The sequence below is a fragment of the Ursus maritimus genome, unplaced genomic scaffold, assembly GCF_017311325.1.
Source record: "Ursus maritimus isolate PB19 unplaced genomic scaffold, ASM1731132v1 scaffold_24, whole genome shotgun sequence".
NCBI lineage: Eukaryota > Metazoa > Chordata > Mammalia > Carnivora > Ursidae > Ursus > Ursus maritimus.
In genome coordinates, this window is record NW_024424897.1 from 35,850,946 (window position 1) to 35,868,355 (window position 17,410).

General features: G+C 42.4%; 1 protein-coding gene across 8 annotated transcripts in view; it reads right to left on the minus strand.

Annotated features, from left to right (window-relative positions):
• Positions 1–17,410, minus strand: part of SYNRG (synergin gamma) — an 85,839-nt gene that overhangs the window by 17,574 nt on the left and 50,855 nt on the right. For 5 of the 8 annotated variants that reach the window (XM_040640963.1, XM_040640960.1, XM_040640962.1 and 2 more), the window contains exons 16-20: positions 9,705–10,295; positions 8,388–8,551; positions 7,556–7,609; positions 6,976–7,072; positions 4,932–5,080 (exon numbers count right to left, since the gene is read on the minus strand). In XM_040640963.1, coding sequence (XP_040496897.1) covers positions 4,932–5,080; positions 6,976–7,072; positions 7,556–7,609; positions 8,388–8,551; positions 9,705–10,295 — 1,055 coding nt within the window. The remainder of the gene's footprint in view (positions 1–4,931; positions 5,081–6,975; positions 7,073–7,555; positions 7,610–8,387; positions 8,552–9,704; positions 10,296–17,410) is intronic. The other 3 variants (XM_040640966.1, XM_040640964.1, XM_040640965.1) reach the window with 2 other exon arrangements.

Here is a 17,410-nt window from a genome sequence, read left to right on the forward strand (position 1 = left end):
AAAAAAAAAAAAAAAAAAAGAAGTTGTGGTCCATATATACAACGGAATATTACTCAGCCATCAGAAAGAACGAGTTCTCAACATTTGCTGCAACATGGACGGCACTGGAGGAGATAATGCTAAGTGAAATAAGTCAAGCAGAGAAAGACAACTATCATATGATTTCTCTCATCTATGGAACATAAGAACTAGGAAGATCGGTAGGGGAAGAAAGGGATAAAGAAAGGGGGGCTAATCAGAAGGGGGAATGAAACATGAGAGACTCTGAGGAACATACTGAGGGCCTCAGAGGGGAGGGGGGTGGGGGAATGGGATAGGCTGGTGATGGGTAGTAAGGAGGGCACGTATTGCATGGTGCACTGGGTGTTATACGCAACTAAGGAATCATTGAGCCTTACATCGGAAACCGGGGATGTACTGTATGGTGACTAACATAATATAATTAAAAAAAAAACATTAAAAAAAAAGATAATCAAAGCATTAATTACATGAGAAACTGACTGCCACCAAAACAAAGAATCTTACCATCTAAATGGAAAGGGGGAGGTTCTTAAGCTGCTCTCCAGTCCTGGGATACAAAATAGGGGAAAATGCACCGAAAAGAACTTGACTTTTTCCTACCCAAAATGCCAGGACAGACGCCTGGTGCTCCCCCTCATTAACACGGGTGCTGAGTAACGACCCTCTTTCCCCGGAAAGGCTTTTGCACATCTCTGGCTGTCCCCGCCCAGTTTGCCCATTTCAAGGACGCAACGGAGTACAGTGGTTGAAAAGCAGACTCCTGACTTTGAGACTGAACCCAGGTCTAATATCTTGGTGCCTCAGTTTCTTCACCTGTAAAGGGGGGAGAATAATAGTATCTACCCTCAAAAGTCCTGTATTAAGTAAATTAAAAAGTTGAGAGTTAAGAACAGGGTACGGCACATGGTCAGCATTCAGTAAAAGCTGGCTGCTGCTGCTGAAGATATTCACGTTTTATTTGGTTCACCTTAGCACAAAGTTAGGAAGCAAAAGATGGGTGAATTAGGAGAGACCCAGACACACACTGATCTCTAGGTTGCTAACGCTTGGTCTTAGACATCGTATTCCTTAGAAACATGCCACAGATGAGTTCCGAGGTAAGACTTCTGGAAGACTGGCGAGAGAGACGAAGCAAAGGAACCACCACAGTGAACTCCATGATGAACAGCTGGTAACACGTCCTGCCCTGTCCCGCAGCCACCCCTGAACGCCATGAGCCAACCCGCTTGGTTTGTAGCTGGCGCTCAGGAACATTCGAAAACCCAGGGTTTCGTCACCCAAACACAGCCCTATTGCCGTCGTGGCTTAGTTCCTTCCCGCCCTGTCGTAACAGCCCGTGTTATTTCAAACTTGGCGCTCCTTTAAAGAAACGGCTGCACAACAGCCTCGTAGGAAGAGCCACACAACTGACTTGACTGATCCTCTAGATTCTTCGCTCTTACAAAGAACAACTTGTGCGTTTAACTTGCTTCTTTTTGTGGCCTTGTATTTAGAACCGTCGCCTTGGGAAGTTTTCCTACCAGCGGGACTGCTGCGTCAGCTACTCTCAGTGTAAGTCCTTGAATTCGCCCGACCTCTACTGGGGATTTACGGTGCCCGGCACTGTGCTCAGAGAACAAAAGATGAACAAAATGTGGTCTTGGTCCTTGTCCTCAAGGAGTTCACAGATGGGGGGGAAGTACAGTGTTTAACACCCTCTATAGGGTGATACCAATTTAGAGCTCCTAGTAAATTCCCTCAGGATTTGTCCCCATTTTACCACATCGACACCATTAGGATTCCAATAAGCAAACCAAACAAAAACTGGGTTTGTTATTAGGTAGAAAATGCAATCCTGCTTGGGTCTGAGTGAACGTGTACGGATTAGCTGTGCCTGCCCTTCCACAGATCCCTTCACGGTCTTGCTCACATTTTACTGGGATGGTGGTCTATTTCCATCTACTTGCAGGTTTTCTTCACAGAGCAAAGACGTGAGCCCTCTGCCCGTGTGCCCTGCCGGGCTATTTCCCAGTTCCCGTGTAATCTATTTTCCCACACTTAGAATGACTTCCGCTAACTTGTGCCTGGTGCTGTGCCATCTGGTCTATACCGAGAGATTCCAGAAGAAAGGACTCACTGAAACCTCTTGCTTTATTTGCGGAAAGGAGGTTGAAGATAACACGGGTTACGTTTAGTTTCCTTTTTACAAAAGCCCACAAAAGACAAGCTTTCTGGTATCAGTACTAGGAATAATTACGCGTCTCCCGACTAGTGGCTTTGTTTTTACGTTATGAACACAGTGAATTACAGAACTCATCATGTCTTCTTTACGTCAATTCCTAGAAAGCATAAAGTCAACTAGCTACAGCTCACCACTAGCAAATGAAAGCACTTTAAAAGCACACACTTTTGTATACTTAACTTCATTCCTGGCTTTATCTTATCTCCCCTCCTTTCTCCCGTTTCATTTTTCTTATCCATTTATTTAAAAAATTTACACCAGTTATGAACATTATGAGGATAAAAAAATGCATACCTAGTTTGAAAAAAATTGGAAGGTTCAAAAGGGTATAAAACAAAAAGTGCAAAGTCCCACCAAACACTGCATTAGAACACAAAGAAATAAAGGACACAGTCTGGCTTTTAAGGAGCGGACAACCTAGTGGGCAAGAAACAAGCAAACACACGATTATCAACAAGCACGTTAAGTGCTCGGCCAGAGAGAACTGTGCGGTGGACACACCCAGGAAGGGCATCGAATTCAGACTGAGACGCTCTTTGGAATGACTTCTGGGAGAAGCGATGCAGAGGGAAAAGCAGTCTAACAGAGAAAGAGGCAAAGGCAGCCCAAGGGATGGAAAAGGCCTTATATACTGAGCTAAGGGATGGAAAAGGCCTTATATACTGAGTTGAAACTTGATCCTGAAGACTGTGGAGAGCCCACTGCAGGATTTTAAATGGGATTTAAATGACACAACCAGACTGGCATTTCAGAAATAATGGGCCAGGAGGGTGTGCACAACAGATTGACAGGGGATAACAAAATGAACCAGCAACTCTAGCTATGCGGTCAGAAGTGATAAGGACCTGAGTGATTTAATACATTAAGAAAAATGAGGTTCCCATTTTTATTATACTTTCTAGCTACGATTAATATGTAAGAATGCTATGAATTTTTGCCAAACTCAATAAATTTAACCTCTTGAATTCAGATTTCATAAGTATTTCATATCACCAAATAAACATAATTTTATCTCTTCTTTTCAAATATTTATATTTCATTTCTTATTGTACTGGCCAGAACTGTATTTTTCAAAAATAATTACCCAAACTGTATGATTTTAGGTTCTAAATTGAAAAATAGTCCAACGGAACAGAATAGAGATTTTGGAAATGATCTAGACTCTTTAAGAACTTAGATTACAAACCAGAAGCAACCTAACAATGGTGAGAAGATCTGCTGTTGAAGGCATGTAGCTGGGACAGCTGGTATCCGCCTGCCCATCAGCACAGCGCAGTGAGAACCGCTTCCTACCCCCTGGCTGCCGGCCCGCTCAGATGGGTCACACAGTTATATGTGAGGGGGGGAAAGAAAGGAAGAAAATGGAATAGCATATTTATTCCAGCTGTGGAAGGAAGATAAATTTCTGACTATTGTGAAATAAAGGATATTATCAGAGACAAACTGAATAGGTATGAATATATAAAAATAAAATAGTTTTGCCCAATGAAATGGAAAACGAAGAGAAAATAGAAGATGAAGAAAATAACAGATATAAGTTTGCCAGTCTATGTCTGTGTGTATATATAAATCTATTACAAATATGAAATATGTAAGGTCAATAACCGTATTTCATTGAATAGATGCTCAAATGGTCAAAACAGAGGATCAATTTACACAGAAAGGAAATAAATTATCATCTGGAATACTGCATAGCCTCTACAAAATGAATGAAATATAAAACACCTGTAGGGGGGCACCTGGCTAGCTCAGTTGGTAGCATGTGACTCTTGATATCGGGGTTGTGAGTTCAAGACCCACAATGGGTGTCAAGATTACTTAAAAATAAAATCTTTAAAAACAAAACAAAACACCTTTAGATACTCACTACACCCTTGCTAAATGAAGTAGCGGACAAAACAAGCTGGAACACAGCGTAAAGAGAAGGACACTTACATACTGTTGGAAGCACTGCCCACTAGCCCCAGCTCTCTGGAAAGCCACACAAGAAAAGTAACAATAGCTATATACGAACGCACGCACGTGTGCAAACACATGTTCTGACCTTTTAAGTCCACTTGGAGGAACTATATCCCTGAAAGGACAAATAGTCATTTGTTTAATGATACTCAGAATGGAACTATTCATAATAGGAAGAAGTAGAAATAATCTAAGGACCTAAGAAAGTAAAAAGGCTAAATGAACCACAGGACAGGAGCAAGATGTGTTGCCCAGCTTTTTGAAAGGACACATACGGGGCCGTGCGGACCTGGAAGGGCAAACAGAGGAACTCACACCGATGCTCTGCAAAATGCGTGTCTATGTATGTGACTTAAAAGGGGTGCCTGGCTGGCTCAGGCGGAAGATGGGCGACTCTTGATCTTGGGGTTGTGAGCGTGAGTTCCACTTCGGATGGAGAGATTATTTAAATAAACAAAACGAAAAAAAAGCAGCAGCAGCAGGATGTTGACCGAGTGACTGTTTTCCTGTGCTCTTGATTTATGTGGGCTCCACAGGCCCGGAGGCTAGCGAGAGGCCCAGCTGGTGCCATTCAGCTAACTGTACAAAGATCCCCTTCCCTGAACGTCCCACGGTCCAACAGGCACCGCACCTTCATCCTGCAGGAAGTGCCGCCACAGGAACGGACACTTCGCTTTACCACTGAGGTTTCTGGAAAGGAAAGCGAGTGCTGAACGTCTAACGGCCTTACCGTGAGCGTGGCCAGGGACATGAAGCCAATGAGGTTATTCCATACTTTATCGATGTCCTTGAGCAGCTGCTGGAGTTTCTCACTGCACACCGCGGTGGCCTTTATCCCCAGCTCCACACGCTTGGTCACTCTGTACACCTCGACGACACCTGCAGGGTGAGAGAGCGGGGTGAGGCGGGCAGCGCGGAGCGGCGTGGGCAGCACAGGGCTGCACCACCGCCTGCTGGTATCTTAGCGGGAAATACAGACTGTATCTGCACAGAAGTGAACGTACTACTCCAGCCTACACAGTGCTGCAGTGTACCTTACTGGTAAGAGCACAGACCACAGCCACACCACCCAGGTTCAAATCCCAACTCTGCCACTTCCTAGCTGTGTCACTCTAGGGAAGTCACATAACCTCTCTGGACCTTACTTTCTTCATCTGTAAAACGGGGATAATAAAAAGCACCTCGCCAAAGAGGATTAAGTGGGTTAATACTGTAAAAGGCTTACAACAGTGCCCGTAAAACAAGAGACGCCATGCAAATATTAGCTCATTTTTTTCTGGCTTCTTTATAAGTCCGTCTGTTTAAGTTGGGAAATCCTATTAAACTGGCGGAAAAGGGAACATCAAAAGCCTAAAAGAATCTGAATGTCAATATCATCACAAAGTAATTAAGAATTATCTCACTTCTCCGAATGCCCAATGATTTACAAACCCTGTGGCTTCATGCATCTTTTACATATATTTAACAGAACAGAGCGTGGTCCTTCTCCTGTGGTCTCTGAATTGTGGCTGAATTCTTCCAGCCAGGATGAAAGGTGCCAAGTATTTTCACTTTCTAAGGACAGCCACCAGATACATCCCCAGCTTTCCCCTGAACCTCTAGAAGAAAGGACTGGAGGAATTCCAGGGGGTCTTCAGAGTAGGGCATCATCAGCTGGGGTCCACCACTCTGCTTTTCCTCTTCTTTCCCCAGAGGAAGGGCAGGAATGACTGCCTACCCTAAGTCAAGTGAGGGGGCTTCTAAGACAATCTTTCACAGGTGCTAGGAAATCTAGAGGAGGACAGACAGGTACCCTCCTACCTGGTCTGTCTGTGCAGTGAGACTGTGCCGGTCTGAGCAGGGGGAGGAGCTAGAGGGAGGCGGCAGAAGCGAAGGAGAGACCGCATCCCTTCACTCTCTGCTCGTCCAGCGCATGTCTGAGTGACTGCCGTGTGCCAGGCACGAGTCGAAGTGTTAGAGACACAGCAGGGAACAAAAAAGACCGAATCACTCCCTTCTTGGAGGTTCGTTCCAGGGGAGGGAAACAGATTGTCAGCAAGAGTAAGTAAAATATACAAGCTATTAAAGGTGACAGGGTAAAGGAGAAATCAAGCAGAAAAAGGGACAGAAGTGCCAGGGTGGGTTGCAGGGACACAGTTTTGAGAAAGGGAGGCCAGGGAAGACCTCACTCAGAAGGTGACACCCGAACAGAGATCTGAAAACCACTCGGGTCCAGTGCACGTGGCTCTGGCCACGGGCCAAATGTGACCTGATTCAGGAGGAGAGCAACACCAGACTAGACCGAGACTGGGGTCTCAAGCTGGACTGTGACATTTAATAGATAGAGATGGTCCGGAAGGTAAGGAATCTGTGATGTCATCAAGGGGTAGAGAGGAAGAATCAACAGAGCACGAGCATGGTAAGGCAATAATTGGAGACCCCAGAATTTCGCTGAGATCAAGAGTCGGATGCTTAACCGATGCAGCCACCCAGGTGCCCCCGAGAGGATTTCACTCTAATGCCTCATCTAGGTCAGATTCTTTGATAAACTGGTAACGCAGACCCAATTTTACGCTGTTGCTGGTATGTGTATAAGGATTGAGAAACTTCGCCACAGGGTCCTTAAGTCAAACAGTTGTTTCTATGACTTAAGCATCTTACCTACAAATGCAGACGCTACTTAGTGAAGTCAGATGTAGCTTGAAAGATCTAGATTACAATACTTAACATAAGGGAACACTGAAAATACTGTCAAATGTCAAGATTTTGAATAACTACAACACAAAAGAACGTACCTAGTAAATACTCCATGCCTTGAGCGGACTGGATCACTTCTGTGCACACGCAACTACTACTGATTCCATTTAAAGTATCATTTGCCTTCTTAATGACCTACGAGAAATGAAAGGCCTCGCCTTATATAATTGAGAAAAGTCACTGCAAATCAATTTCCTATCAGTAGAAAACCCAATGGAGAAGCCGGGAGGTGTGAAGAAGCATGATGGGCTGATACATGTAAATGACTACACGGACACGAATCTGAGAACTTAATTTTAACCTTGAAGTTACAACCCTCCGTTTCTTTGGAGAAGAGATTCCTTAGTTTAAATACTATTTTAATTTAGGCAGTGTTAATGACAGCCTTTTGTTATTTTTTAAACACAGTGACAGGTGAGGGCACAAGTGACAAATGAGCCAATGTTTGCTAACATAAATGTGAAAGCCTCCCTTATGATGTGTGACTTTCTACAGAGCTTCCCTTTGCACGAGGCCATCGAGGGAGGGCTCTCCTCGGGTTTTCCTCTGTCCATTCGAGTGAACCAGAAAGAAGGCAAAATGGCACAGGACAGCACTCCCGTGCAGCAACATACTCACATCCAGGGCACTCCCCAGGCACCTCTGCCATTCATACGCGTATCTCTCATTCTCCTGCGGAATTCATAACAAGAGCTGGGTTAAAACCAGGAAGGCTGGAAGCCTCTGTGCTTTCTGTCCATTTAAAGAGCACTGGAAGACTTTCCTTTTTATTAAAACCACTCTACTTCAAGCACGGTTTATCTTTTGAAACCACTAACGACTGTTCAAAATTACTAATACGTGTAACTTCTGAGCATAGGATTTGCAAATCTGAGGGGAACGTTTTGTAGCAGCTTCGCTCTGTACATGTTGCCTCATTTGCTCTGGTACTAGCGCAAACTTCTTCAGAGGTGCTCACCCCATGGACGTTTAGTACGAGGGCTAACACTAGACCACGGCTTCCCGCTCCACAGCGAGGCCGCTGTGCGCGCATGGATGAGTGACAAGGAGGGGCGAGGCGGAGAGCTGAGAGTACTGGCTGCAGGAGGAAGACAGCGTGGGACTCAGATCTGGAACACGCTCCCCCTCTCCTCTATTCTGATGGTTCAACATTCGCTAAGTCTAAAATGATAAAGTCTAAGCGCTCAAAGACAAGTTCCTTCAAACACTTCCTTCCTCGTGAAGGCTCATGAATAATTTCACTTTCAGGGTCGCTGACAACTTCCGGCAGATGGCCCACCTGGAAGTATTTTCATCCAGGGCTAACGTTGCCATGCTCTCCCTTTAGTTAAATATTTTACGTCTGGTTCCTTGTGACTTTCTGCCCTCGCTTCCCCATGAGCATTTTTCTTGAGGCCCTCAGCGCCCGGCTCGTCTTTTACCTGCCCCTGGAGGAAAGTCCCCTACTCACCTCCACCTCTCCGGTCAGATCTTTGTACTTGTCACGGATGACAGGCAGGGCCGGCTTCTCACTCAGAGTGTTGGAACGGTCTCTGAAAGGCTGCTCCAAAGCCGGAGAGGGAGAAGAGCGGCTTATTTCTTTATCGCCAAGGCTCAAACTCCTTTTGTGCGATCCTGGAGAAGTGGATGGCACGGTCAAAGGTTCTCATCACTCAGCTTAACGCAGGCCGAAGCTTTCCCTTGCTAACACGACCCTCTTCTTTGGATGCTTACGTCACGAAGCATTCAGAAACACAATCCTTGTTCATTCTTCTCTGGCAAGCTATGCAGGCATATCTCGGAGATACTGGAGATAGTTTGGCTCCAGACCACATCAATAAAGTGAGTATTGCAATACGGTGAGTCAGATGAAATTTTTTTCTGGTTTCCCAGTGCATGTGAAAGTTATGTTTACCCTACACTGTAGACTGTTAAGTGTGCAGTAAATAGCATTTTTAAATATCAGTGCATAAGAGCTGTGTTACTTTTCCAGTCATTAGTCATGGATTTGCACCGAACTCCTACATACTCCCAATCCAACAGAAACCAGGGATGCCTTGGGTCAGGACGGGCTTAAAGCAGAAGCGGCACACTCCAATGCCTTCGGAGAGCAGGCAGGTCAAGTAAATGATGGCACCAGGTCAGCCGGGGACAAGAAGTGGTGGGCCTGTGACACTGGGACAGCACGTCCCACCTGTCAGAGGGAGCAGTGCTGTACAGCTCCGCGGGACTGTCGAAAGGGGAGATATAGGCCTAGGGGTGCCAGAGATGGCAACTTTTCAAGAAAAGCTAGAAACACACATCGTGCAGGCTCATGATTCTTATCTACTGGCAGCTGTTCCACACATTAAAAACCTTCTGTGTGGATCAGTCAAAACAAGTGTGCAGACGGGATCCATACCCACACCACCACGCTGCAGTCTCTGGACTGAAAAATACAGTCCACAGCCAGGGAATGAGAGCAGCGCGAACTTGCCCGCAAGGGGATCAAATCCATTTCTCTGGCTCTTTCAACACACTACCCCTCTAGCCAACACACTAATGAACGACAGACTCTGCGCTACGTTTGTTTTTAGCCCCCAAAGCAATTATCTGAGGGATACTGGCTTGACTTCAGTGCAGTTGTAAACCTTTTTTATAGCTATTTATGATAGACCCGGACTTCAGAGGCTGCAAAATCTGTGTCCCACTAAACCAGAGACCAACTTTTTATTCGTATGAAAGAACATCTATCACCTCAGTGGAAGAAACCACCACAGTACGATAATCGACGCTGAAAGCGACTCACCTTGAACAGAGAGATCAAAGGTCGCCAGCTCGCTTTTGATCATTTCTTCGCTGGATTTCATTTTGCTCTGTGAATTGGCCACCAAAAAGTCAAATTTGCTGATTTTGGGCTTTTCACTTTGAAACTCTCCAAAGTCATCTGCACACTCTTTAGGGGTGCCGTGAGACGCACTCTTGGCAGCTGGGCTCGGACAGGTGGCCTCCTGGCTCCGTTCGGCTGTTGGCAAGTCCTGTCTCGTGAAATCTTTATAGTCCCCACCTTCATATTCCTTTTGCTCACTGGTCTGAGGAATCACATCTTTAAAACTGGCAAAAGCTGGGAAGGCGGTCTCTGGAAGAGCATCTTCACTTGCGAGGGTTGTTACTTTGGAGAGAGAGGTCATGGTGAGGTTTTCGGAACTGCCAAATGTCTCTTTCTTTTGAAGAACTGAGGCAGCCGAGGGGGCTCCGCTTCCTGCTGAGAGGACAAATGGAGAGAGTTTTCTGCCCTGAGACGCGTCCTCCCTGTCTGACCAGTCATAGCTCGTAAGTGTGCTCACTGCAAAATTGCTACTGTAGGTTCCACAAGCAGCATATTTTAAGTCCTCTATATCTGAAAGGGAAATAAGACCCCACAATTAGAGGCAAGCTCATGATTTAGGCAAAATGCCCTGAACTCTGCAGAAGCAAAATGTCTAGCATATTTGATTAGTTTTATGCTATGTTGGAGTTAACTAAATTTAGAGCTTGTACTAAAATTAAAGGAATTGGGCTGTAAAATCTGATCTTTAAAAACCCACATTAGCTTTGAGTTGGCATTTATATTTAGTTACAAAGAGCCTTTTTTTTCCCTGCATGTAAAGATTACTATAAAAAGACAGGAGTATCATCTACCAATGTATGACATGGTTAGGGTCATTTAATAAACTGTTCACTTACAAACTTTAAAACGTACTTACAGTACTCCCTGCCTAAAACTGGTCCCTTTCGTCTTGACTTGGTTGGGAAATGTTCCTTGAACACATGGACGTATGAAATGTACATGACAAACGACTTAAAAACTGACAATTTCTCAAAAGTAAAGTGAAAATAATGTTACCTAACTTTTAACCAATTCTTAGGAGTCTCTGTCTCAGGCAAGATCAAAGGTAAGATTTTAATTAAGCAGTTACTTACCTAGTTGTTATTGTCAATATGGACGCCACACTGCTGTGATGGAGTATGAGGAAAGAAAAATCAATCTAATCTACTTTAGCCTCTAACAAATAGAATCAAATGTCTGGGTCCTGGTGGGTTCCTGTTTCTCCTTCAACTATGTATCAGCCCCTCATTAAAAAAAAAAAGAAAAAAAAAAGAAAAGAAAGAAGAAAAAGAAAGAAATGCTGGGGCAGAAGACTCATTTTACAAAGCATTCTTAATACACGTTTAAATAATTTAAGATGTAGCATAAAACAATAGAGAGAATAGAAGGTTTTATTTCAAGTAGGCTCCATGCTCAGCGTGGAGCCCAATGTGGGGCTTGAACTCACAACCCTGAGATCAAGACCTGCGCTGAGATCAAGAGTCAGACACTTAATCGACCAAGCCCCCCAGGTGCCCCAAGAACGTAGGGTTTTGATTTAGACAGATCATGGTTCAACTCAACGGCGCCACCTACTGCTTGCGTGCACGACACAAGTCCTTTAACAGTTCTTACAACCTTGGTTTGCTTCTCAGTCAACTGAGAAGACCATGGCCTTGGAAGGGCTGTGTCGTGACGCTGGACGGGAAACGCGGGTAAAGCGCCCCGCTCAGCGCCTGGTGAGCAACGTGTACTAATGGTATTTGAGCAGCCTAGTTGACGCCGGCCTTCATCTTACATTTAGTTGCCGCTTTAGGGCCTAAAATGGAATTATTTCAGAGTAAAAATGAAATGTCAACTCATCATTTTAAAGGTCTCAACTAGGGGAAGTTTCTTGCCCGTTTTCAAAACGCCAAAGCGGCTGAGGCTGAAAACCGCTCGTGTGCGGGGCCCTCACTCCAGCGCGCCAGCCGTCCGGTCTGGCTGACGGGCTGAGTGTCCTTCCAGTCTCGGTGGACGAGGCCGGAGGGCCGGGTGCAAGACTCCCTCTCTCTCACAACCGCAAAAACGGTTGACAAGGCAAATGCTCAAGAGTTCTGGGGCCCACGTTTTCCTAACTAAGTCAATAGGTGAACCACACTAGGTCATTGTGTCTTTGTTCCCCCGAGGGTTAAGAGATTCCTGACATTTCCATAGCTCCTCCAAGAGCATACTCCGAACCTCTCTCGCTTTCTCTTTAAACTCAATTAGGAAAAGGGCACTACATTAATAATAAAAGTGGAAAGAAAAACCTGGATTACACAAAAGGCGAACCAGCAAAAAGCAGAAAACGTTCACAGAACAGTGTTTTTTAGACCTCTGTGGTGTAAATGGTACCCTTCAAATTTGGCTTGTTAAACGGCAGGGAAAAAAAGATTTCAGGTGAGAAATGTACGGTTTAGAATGAATAAAACAAGACCTCAGGCAAAATGCTTTCTTGGTGTCCGCTGTAGTGTTGTTCCCCCCGCCCCCCCAAATAGTGAAAGGGAGCAGCAGGTGCCCTGACTCCAACGAGGTGGACTGCAATCCGGAGGCAGACGCAGTTAAACACGAGAGTCATCTTCAAGGGGTGCACTCAGAAAAATGTCTCACAACATGGGTATTTCTCATTCTTAGACCCTACTAGAAAGCTTTCTGGGGAAGCTGTATTATGAACTGCGCCAAGAATCTCATCTACTAGAAGGGTGGCAATTTTCCCAAAGACCAAAGGTAAATTTAATGAGAAGTTAAGCTCTAGTTCGGAAACCACAACCCGGTTACTATGGTAATAAAAAGACCTTTTTGTGCAATTATGCAGTAAGAAAAAAATTAGGGTTTTAAAAAAAACCAGAAATGATTGTAATATAATCAGGTTAAATGCATTATAAACAATAAGGGATTACCTTAGCTGAAGAGCTTTTAAATATGTTTATATTTAAACATACAGGTCTTCAACAAATCTTACTTTTATTAAAAATGAGAGGCATAACATTTTGCCTTTTAGAGCAATTCACAGAAATGACCAAAGAAAGATTAAAAAAAATTTATATTAAAAAAAAGAAAAGTAAATATACAAATATACCAAAATCCAGCCTCAAGGTTGATTTAAAAATTTTACTTTTGCTTATTCATTGGCTACTAAAGCGTAAAAAAAAAATTTACTGAAGTGCAATGCATTTGAGCACATAAGGAAGTACGAACACTGAATTATGTAAGGAAGATGAGAACACAGGCTTCCCAAATCTTAGCATTTATAAATAATATAAAAACTGAGTAGTAGTTCCTGGAATGGGGAATATTAGTAAACCATTTTCTAAGAAAAATGTGGTAAGTCAGTTCACTGAGGGTAGGTTAAACTAAGAAAATTTCTCATTTCTCACGTTAACAATTCTACATTTTCTAAGCAGTCAAATTACATGTATTACCGTATGATGGTTTTCAAAATATTAAAGAAGCTGTAGGACCTACAACGTAAGTGATGGAAGCCTGTCTGGAAGAATGATGTGGAATAACCCACATTTTGTAAGCACTGAAGTTTCTATAGATGGGTGTTCCATTCGATAGGTGAATTCTGAAAATTGCGGGAGAAACAGGAAAAAGAAAACAGAGAATGGATGCAATAAAATGAAAAGAGAATCACTACTGTATTTCCAGTTCTCCTGGAGAGCTCCGAGGCTGTGCGAGGTCGGACAGCAATTACACACTGATAACAGGCCAAATTGTGTGCTGTAATACAGGTATTTGTTGGCAATCAGGAATGTCCTGTTACAAAGGCCAAGGAATCAGCTAGGCGAGCTCCTTTCCATCATGGATCTCAAATCAAGACATGGCTTTCTTGCTTATGCTGGCAAGTAACCCGAGCAGTCTCTTCCATAACCTCTATTCAAATCCCCTCTGAATGGATGTTGAAGACAAAACAAGGTATTTCTGGGAACAAAGAATGTGAGCCGCCACTACACGACGCAAAGGCCATAGCCATTTCCATGGAAGTTTTCTAAAGCAGTAAGCATATGCCCAGGTGATTAAGTTCCTGGCTCTGGAGAAGGGAGTTTAGAAAAAGAAGAAAGGATACATGTGCAAAGTCCACTATTCCCCAGGGTTTTATATAGCAACAAAAATGTTCATTGGACTAAGAAATACCTTTTAATTTCCAATACTGATTTAATCCAAACTTCACTTACCAAAGCAAACCATGAGATATTCCTACATCTCAACTTCTTTCCACCCCTGACCCTATTCTACCTTCACGTGCTCTATTACCTAGAGAACCCGGGCTGTGTCCTGGAAGTCTCAAACACTCGGACAGTTGTTCACGAAAAGAAGAATGAAAGTGATCACAGCGTGAGTATGACAGGCTACAAAATGCTGCGGTATAATTGCCTTCTAGTGTTCCCTAATCCGCATAGAAACCTCATTCTTCCTTTGTCCCGACTCACAGAAACCTATGGTTTAAACGATACCCACGCTATCTGAAAGCACCCCCAGGTTTCTGTGCCAGTGCTTTAAAGTTCAACAGAGAAAAGCAGCTATTCTGGAGATATTTGAAGTCAGAAGGGGCTGGAAGGCCAAGGAATGGTGTCAGGATACACAGTTGACTCTTGAATGATAACGGGTTTGAACCACACAGGTCCACTTATACATGGATTTAAAAAAAAATACAGTACTGTAAATGTATTTTCTCTTTCTTGTGATTTTCTTAGTAATATTTTCTTTTTGCTAGCTTACTTTATTAGAATACATAATACATATAACATACAAAATATATGTTAATTGACTTTATATTATCAGTAAGGCTTCTGGCCAACTGTAGGCTATTAGTCAAAAGTTGTATGGGGATTTGGACTGCACTGGGGGGGGGGTGTCAATGTCCCTAACCGCCATGTTGTTCAAGGGTCAACCATACAGTGGCACTGCTCATGGTCATCGTGAAAAAATCTCATTAAAAAACCCACCAAATGAACACAGAAGATGGCAACTGCATGTGGGGTCTTCTGGACATCCAAGAGAGAAGGCAGCACCCAGAAGACCCTCTTATGCCCGTGAACTTAATATGCTCTCAAAGCCATTGGGGCAACATTTTCCAAAACAACTTATCAAAAGAATTCAACTGATGGAAAAACAAAGCTAGAAGTAGGTCTTTAAAAAGAAAATAATTTGAGTTATTTTAGGTAATTTAGCCCAGCTTTTCGATACTGCCAGTGTCCCCTTCATGTTCATTTGCTACTTTTAAAAATCAGCAGAGATTTTAATGTGAACAGAGAGTGACTGTAGAATATGACTACACTTGTACAATTTCTCAGGCACTGATATATGACATCAAGAACTAACTGTATGACTTTACTTGGCACAGGAGTAAACAGAACAGTATTTTGTTTGTTTGAATCTATAGCATGAGTTCTTCAAGTCTTTATTGCAAGTTTATATTAGGTTTATATTATATTATTATAACATAATAAGTTTATATTAAGTTTATATTATATTATTTATTATTAAATGAACATGATTATGTTTTATATTTATATATTTATGTTTTATATAAATCAGTTATTTTTAGTCATTTTCTAAAATGAGTTATATTTATTTTTATAAATATAAATAATTATTATTTAGTCATTTTCTGTAGCATGTTCAGATAAATGCAGAAAGGACCAAATAAAGCAGTCCCAGATGGACCAATCTAGCATTAGATCGTTCCATTGACAAAGGAATTTCCTTGCCAAAGCCACCACAAGACTGGTCTTATATATGGCACAAGAAAAATCCTAAATAAAGGGCAGTTGGTATCATCACTAGACAGAGGCTATACCAAGATCTCTTTCTTCCAAATTAGTTAGCAGCAAACATCATAATTAAGACGTAATATATTTATCCAACTTTTGAAAGCATTAATTTCTGGAAAACACAGTTTGAATGGCAGACACAGCTTTACTTTTGAATTAATCCAAACCCCAACATGCAACTTTTCTCTTTCTCAAACGGCCTACTTCAGATACTGTGAGCGATCTCTCTGGAATCCTATTCAAAATCCTCATCTTAAATGGTTTAATTTCCTGTCCACCTCAAATTTTTAAAAAAGAACAAAGAACTAAAATCTCAAAATGTAAGAAAAAAAATGTAAACCATGGAAACAATCCTTTTTTTCCAAGGTCTTAATTGTTCTTGGGTTTATGATCTAAAAAATAATAATATTCCCAAGGCTTTTTGCTATTAATATACTCTAAAATTGAAAAAAAATAGTTTCCAAACTTGGCATTCTCTCATTGCTAACTTGTGCGTCTTTCTAGAATTGTTTTCTTAAAAAGGAAAGTGGGTTAAAGCTTACTTTGAGGACATTCCCTAAAATTGTTTTTAAGAACTTGCTTTATGACTATGAGTAAAAAAAGAAAAAGACTCAGGGGTGGCTTCATGATACACTCTGAAGTTGCAAAGATAACGTGCTCTACAATTCGAGCACGAGTGCCCATTTCAGACTCACACTGAATTCAGTCCTGAAGACTTCCTGGTATTAACACTGAACGCTCTCCATTACAGAGACTATCAATTTAAATTCAGTTTGCATGCACTGTGGTCAGAAGTCCATCTCAATACCATTTCATGATTTAAGTTAAATTTACAGGTATCTATTTATTATCAGATGTATCCCCTGTCCCCACCACTCAACTCTTAGATCTGTCCCCTCAGCCGCTCCCTCTCTTCACACACTCTAACTCCTAGTGGAGACAGGCTGTCATGTTTACAAAGCAATAACATCTAACCTGTTTTTTCACTAGAAGAAAGGAGTAAATTTTTCCTATTACACAGTGTAAGGTTAAAGTTACGTTTTAATTCAGTGCCATGTTAAAAACTTCTATCAATGGAATTATAAGGGGAAAAGGCTAAACCAATACTTTCTTAGGAGAAAGGTATTTGAAGAAACAAAAAAAGGGAAAGACCCTCTAATCACAGGAGGTGCTATTGCTTTGCACTTGATACGGACCAGATATTTCTCTGGTCTAACCCTGAAAAAGTACAAATTACACACATCCCCACACTTTCAAAATATGCCAAAGAATTATTTATTAACATAGGACTTACAGATCACAAAAGAGAGTGGTACAGAAGAGCTGGAAAAGAAGTCATCAGAATAAGCATGCAGGTCAGTATTTGCAGAGGAATATACCAAAGCAAGTTCGAAAAGGCACATTCACACAGAAAATGTCTAGGTTGAAAAAAAGACATCAGAAAAGCAGCCAAAAAAAAAAAAATACTAATAATAAGGCGCTGATTAAAATACAACGGTTTTCAATGTCAAAGAAGAGCTACTTTACAGGTAGGTAGGCAGCTAGCTACAGAAGTCTTGCTAACCCTTTGAGAGTGTCACAAATGAGGGTAAGCTCTTGCTGCCAACAAAACCGGATGATCGTTAAGGACTGCACATCAAGATGCTTCAGTGCCAGAGAGATTAAATTTGGTGGTGGGGACAAAAGCAGCCTAGTTGAAATTATATGCAGCAAGGGCTCAAAGGGTTAAATGTAATAATATGCAGAGAAATCAGGCAATGTTATTAGTATTATCTACCTTCCATACAAAGAATTATAGCGAGAGTTAAAAGAGACAGTATCCCCTTCAGAGTTAAGTTAGGGTTTCTAAGCAAGATTAAGGTCCAGAGA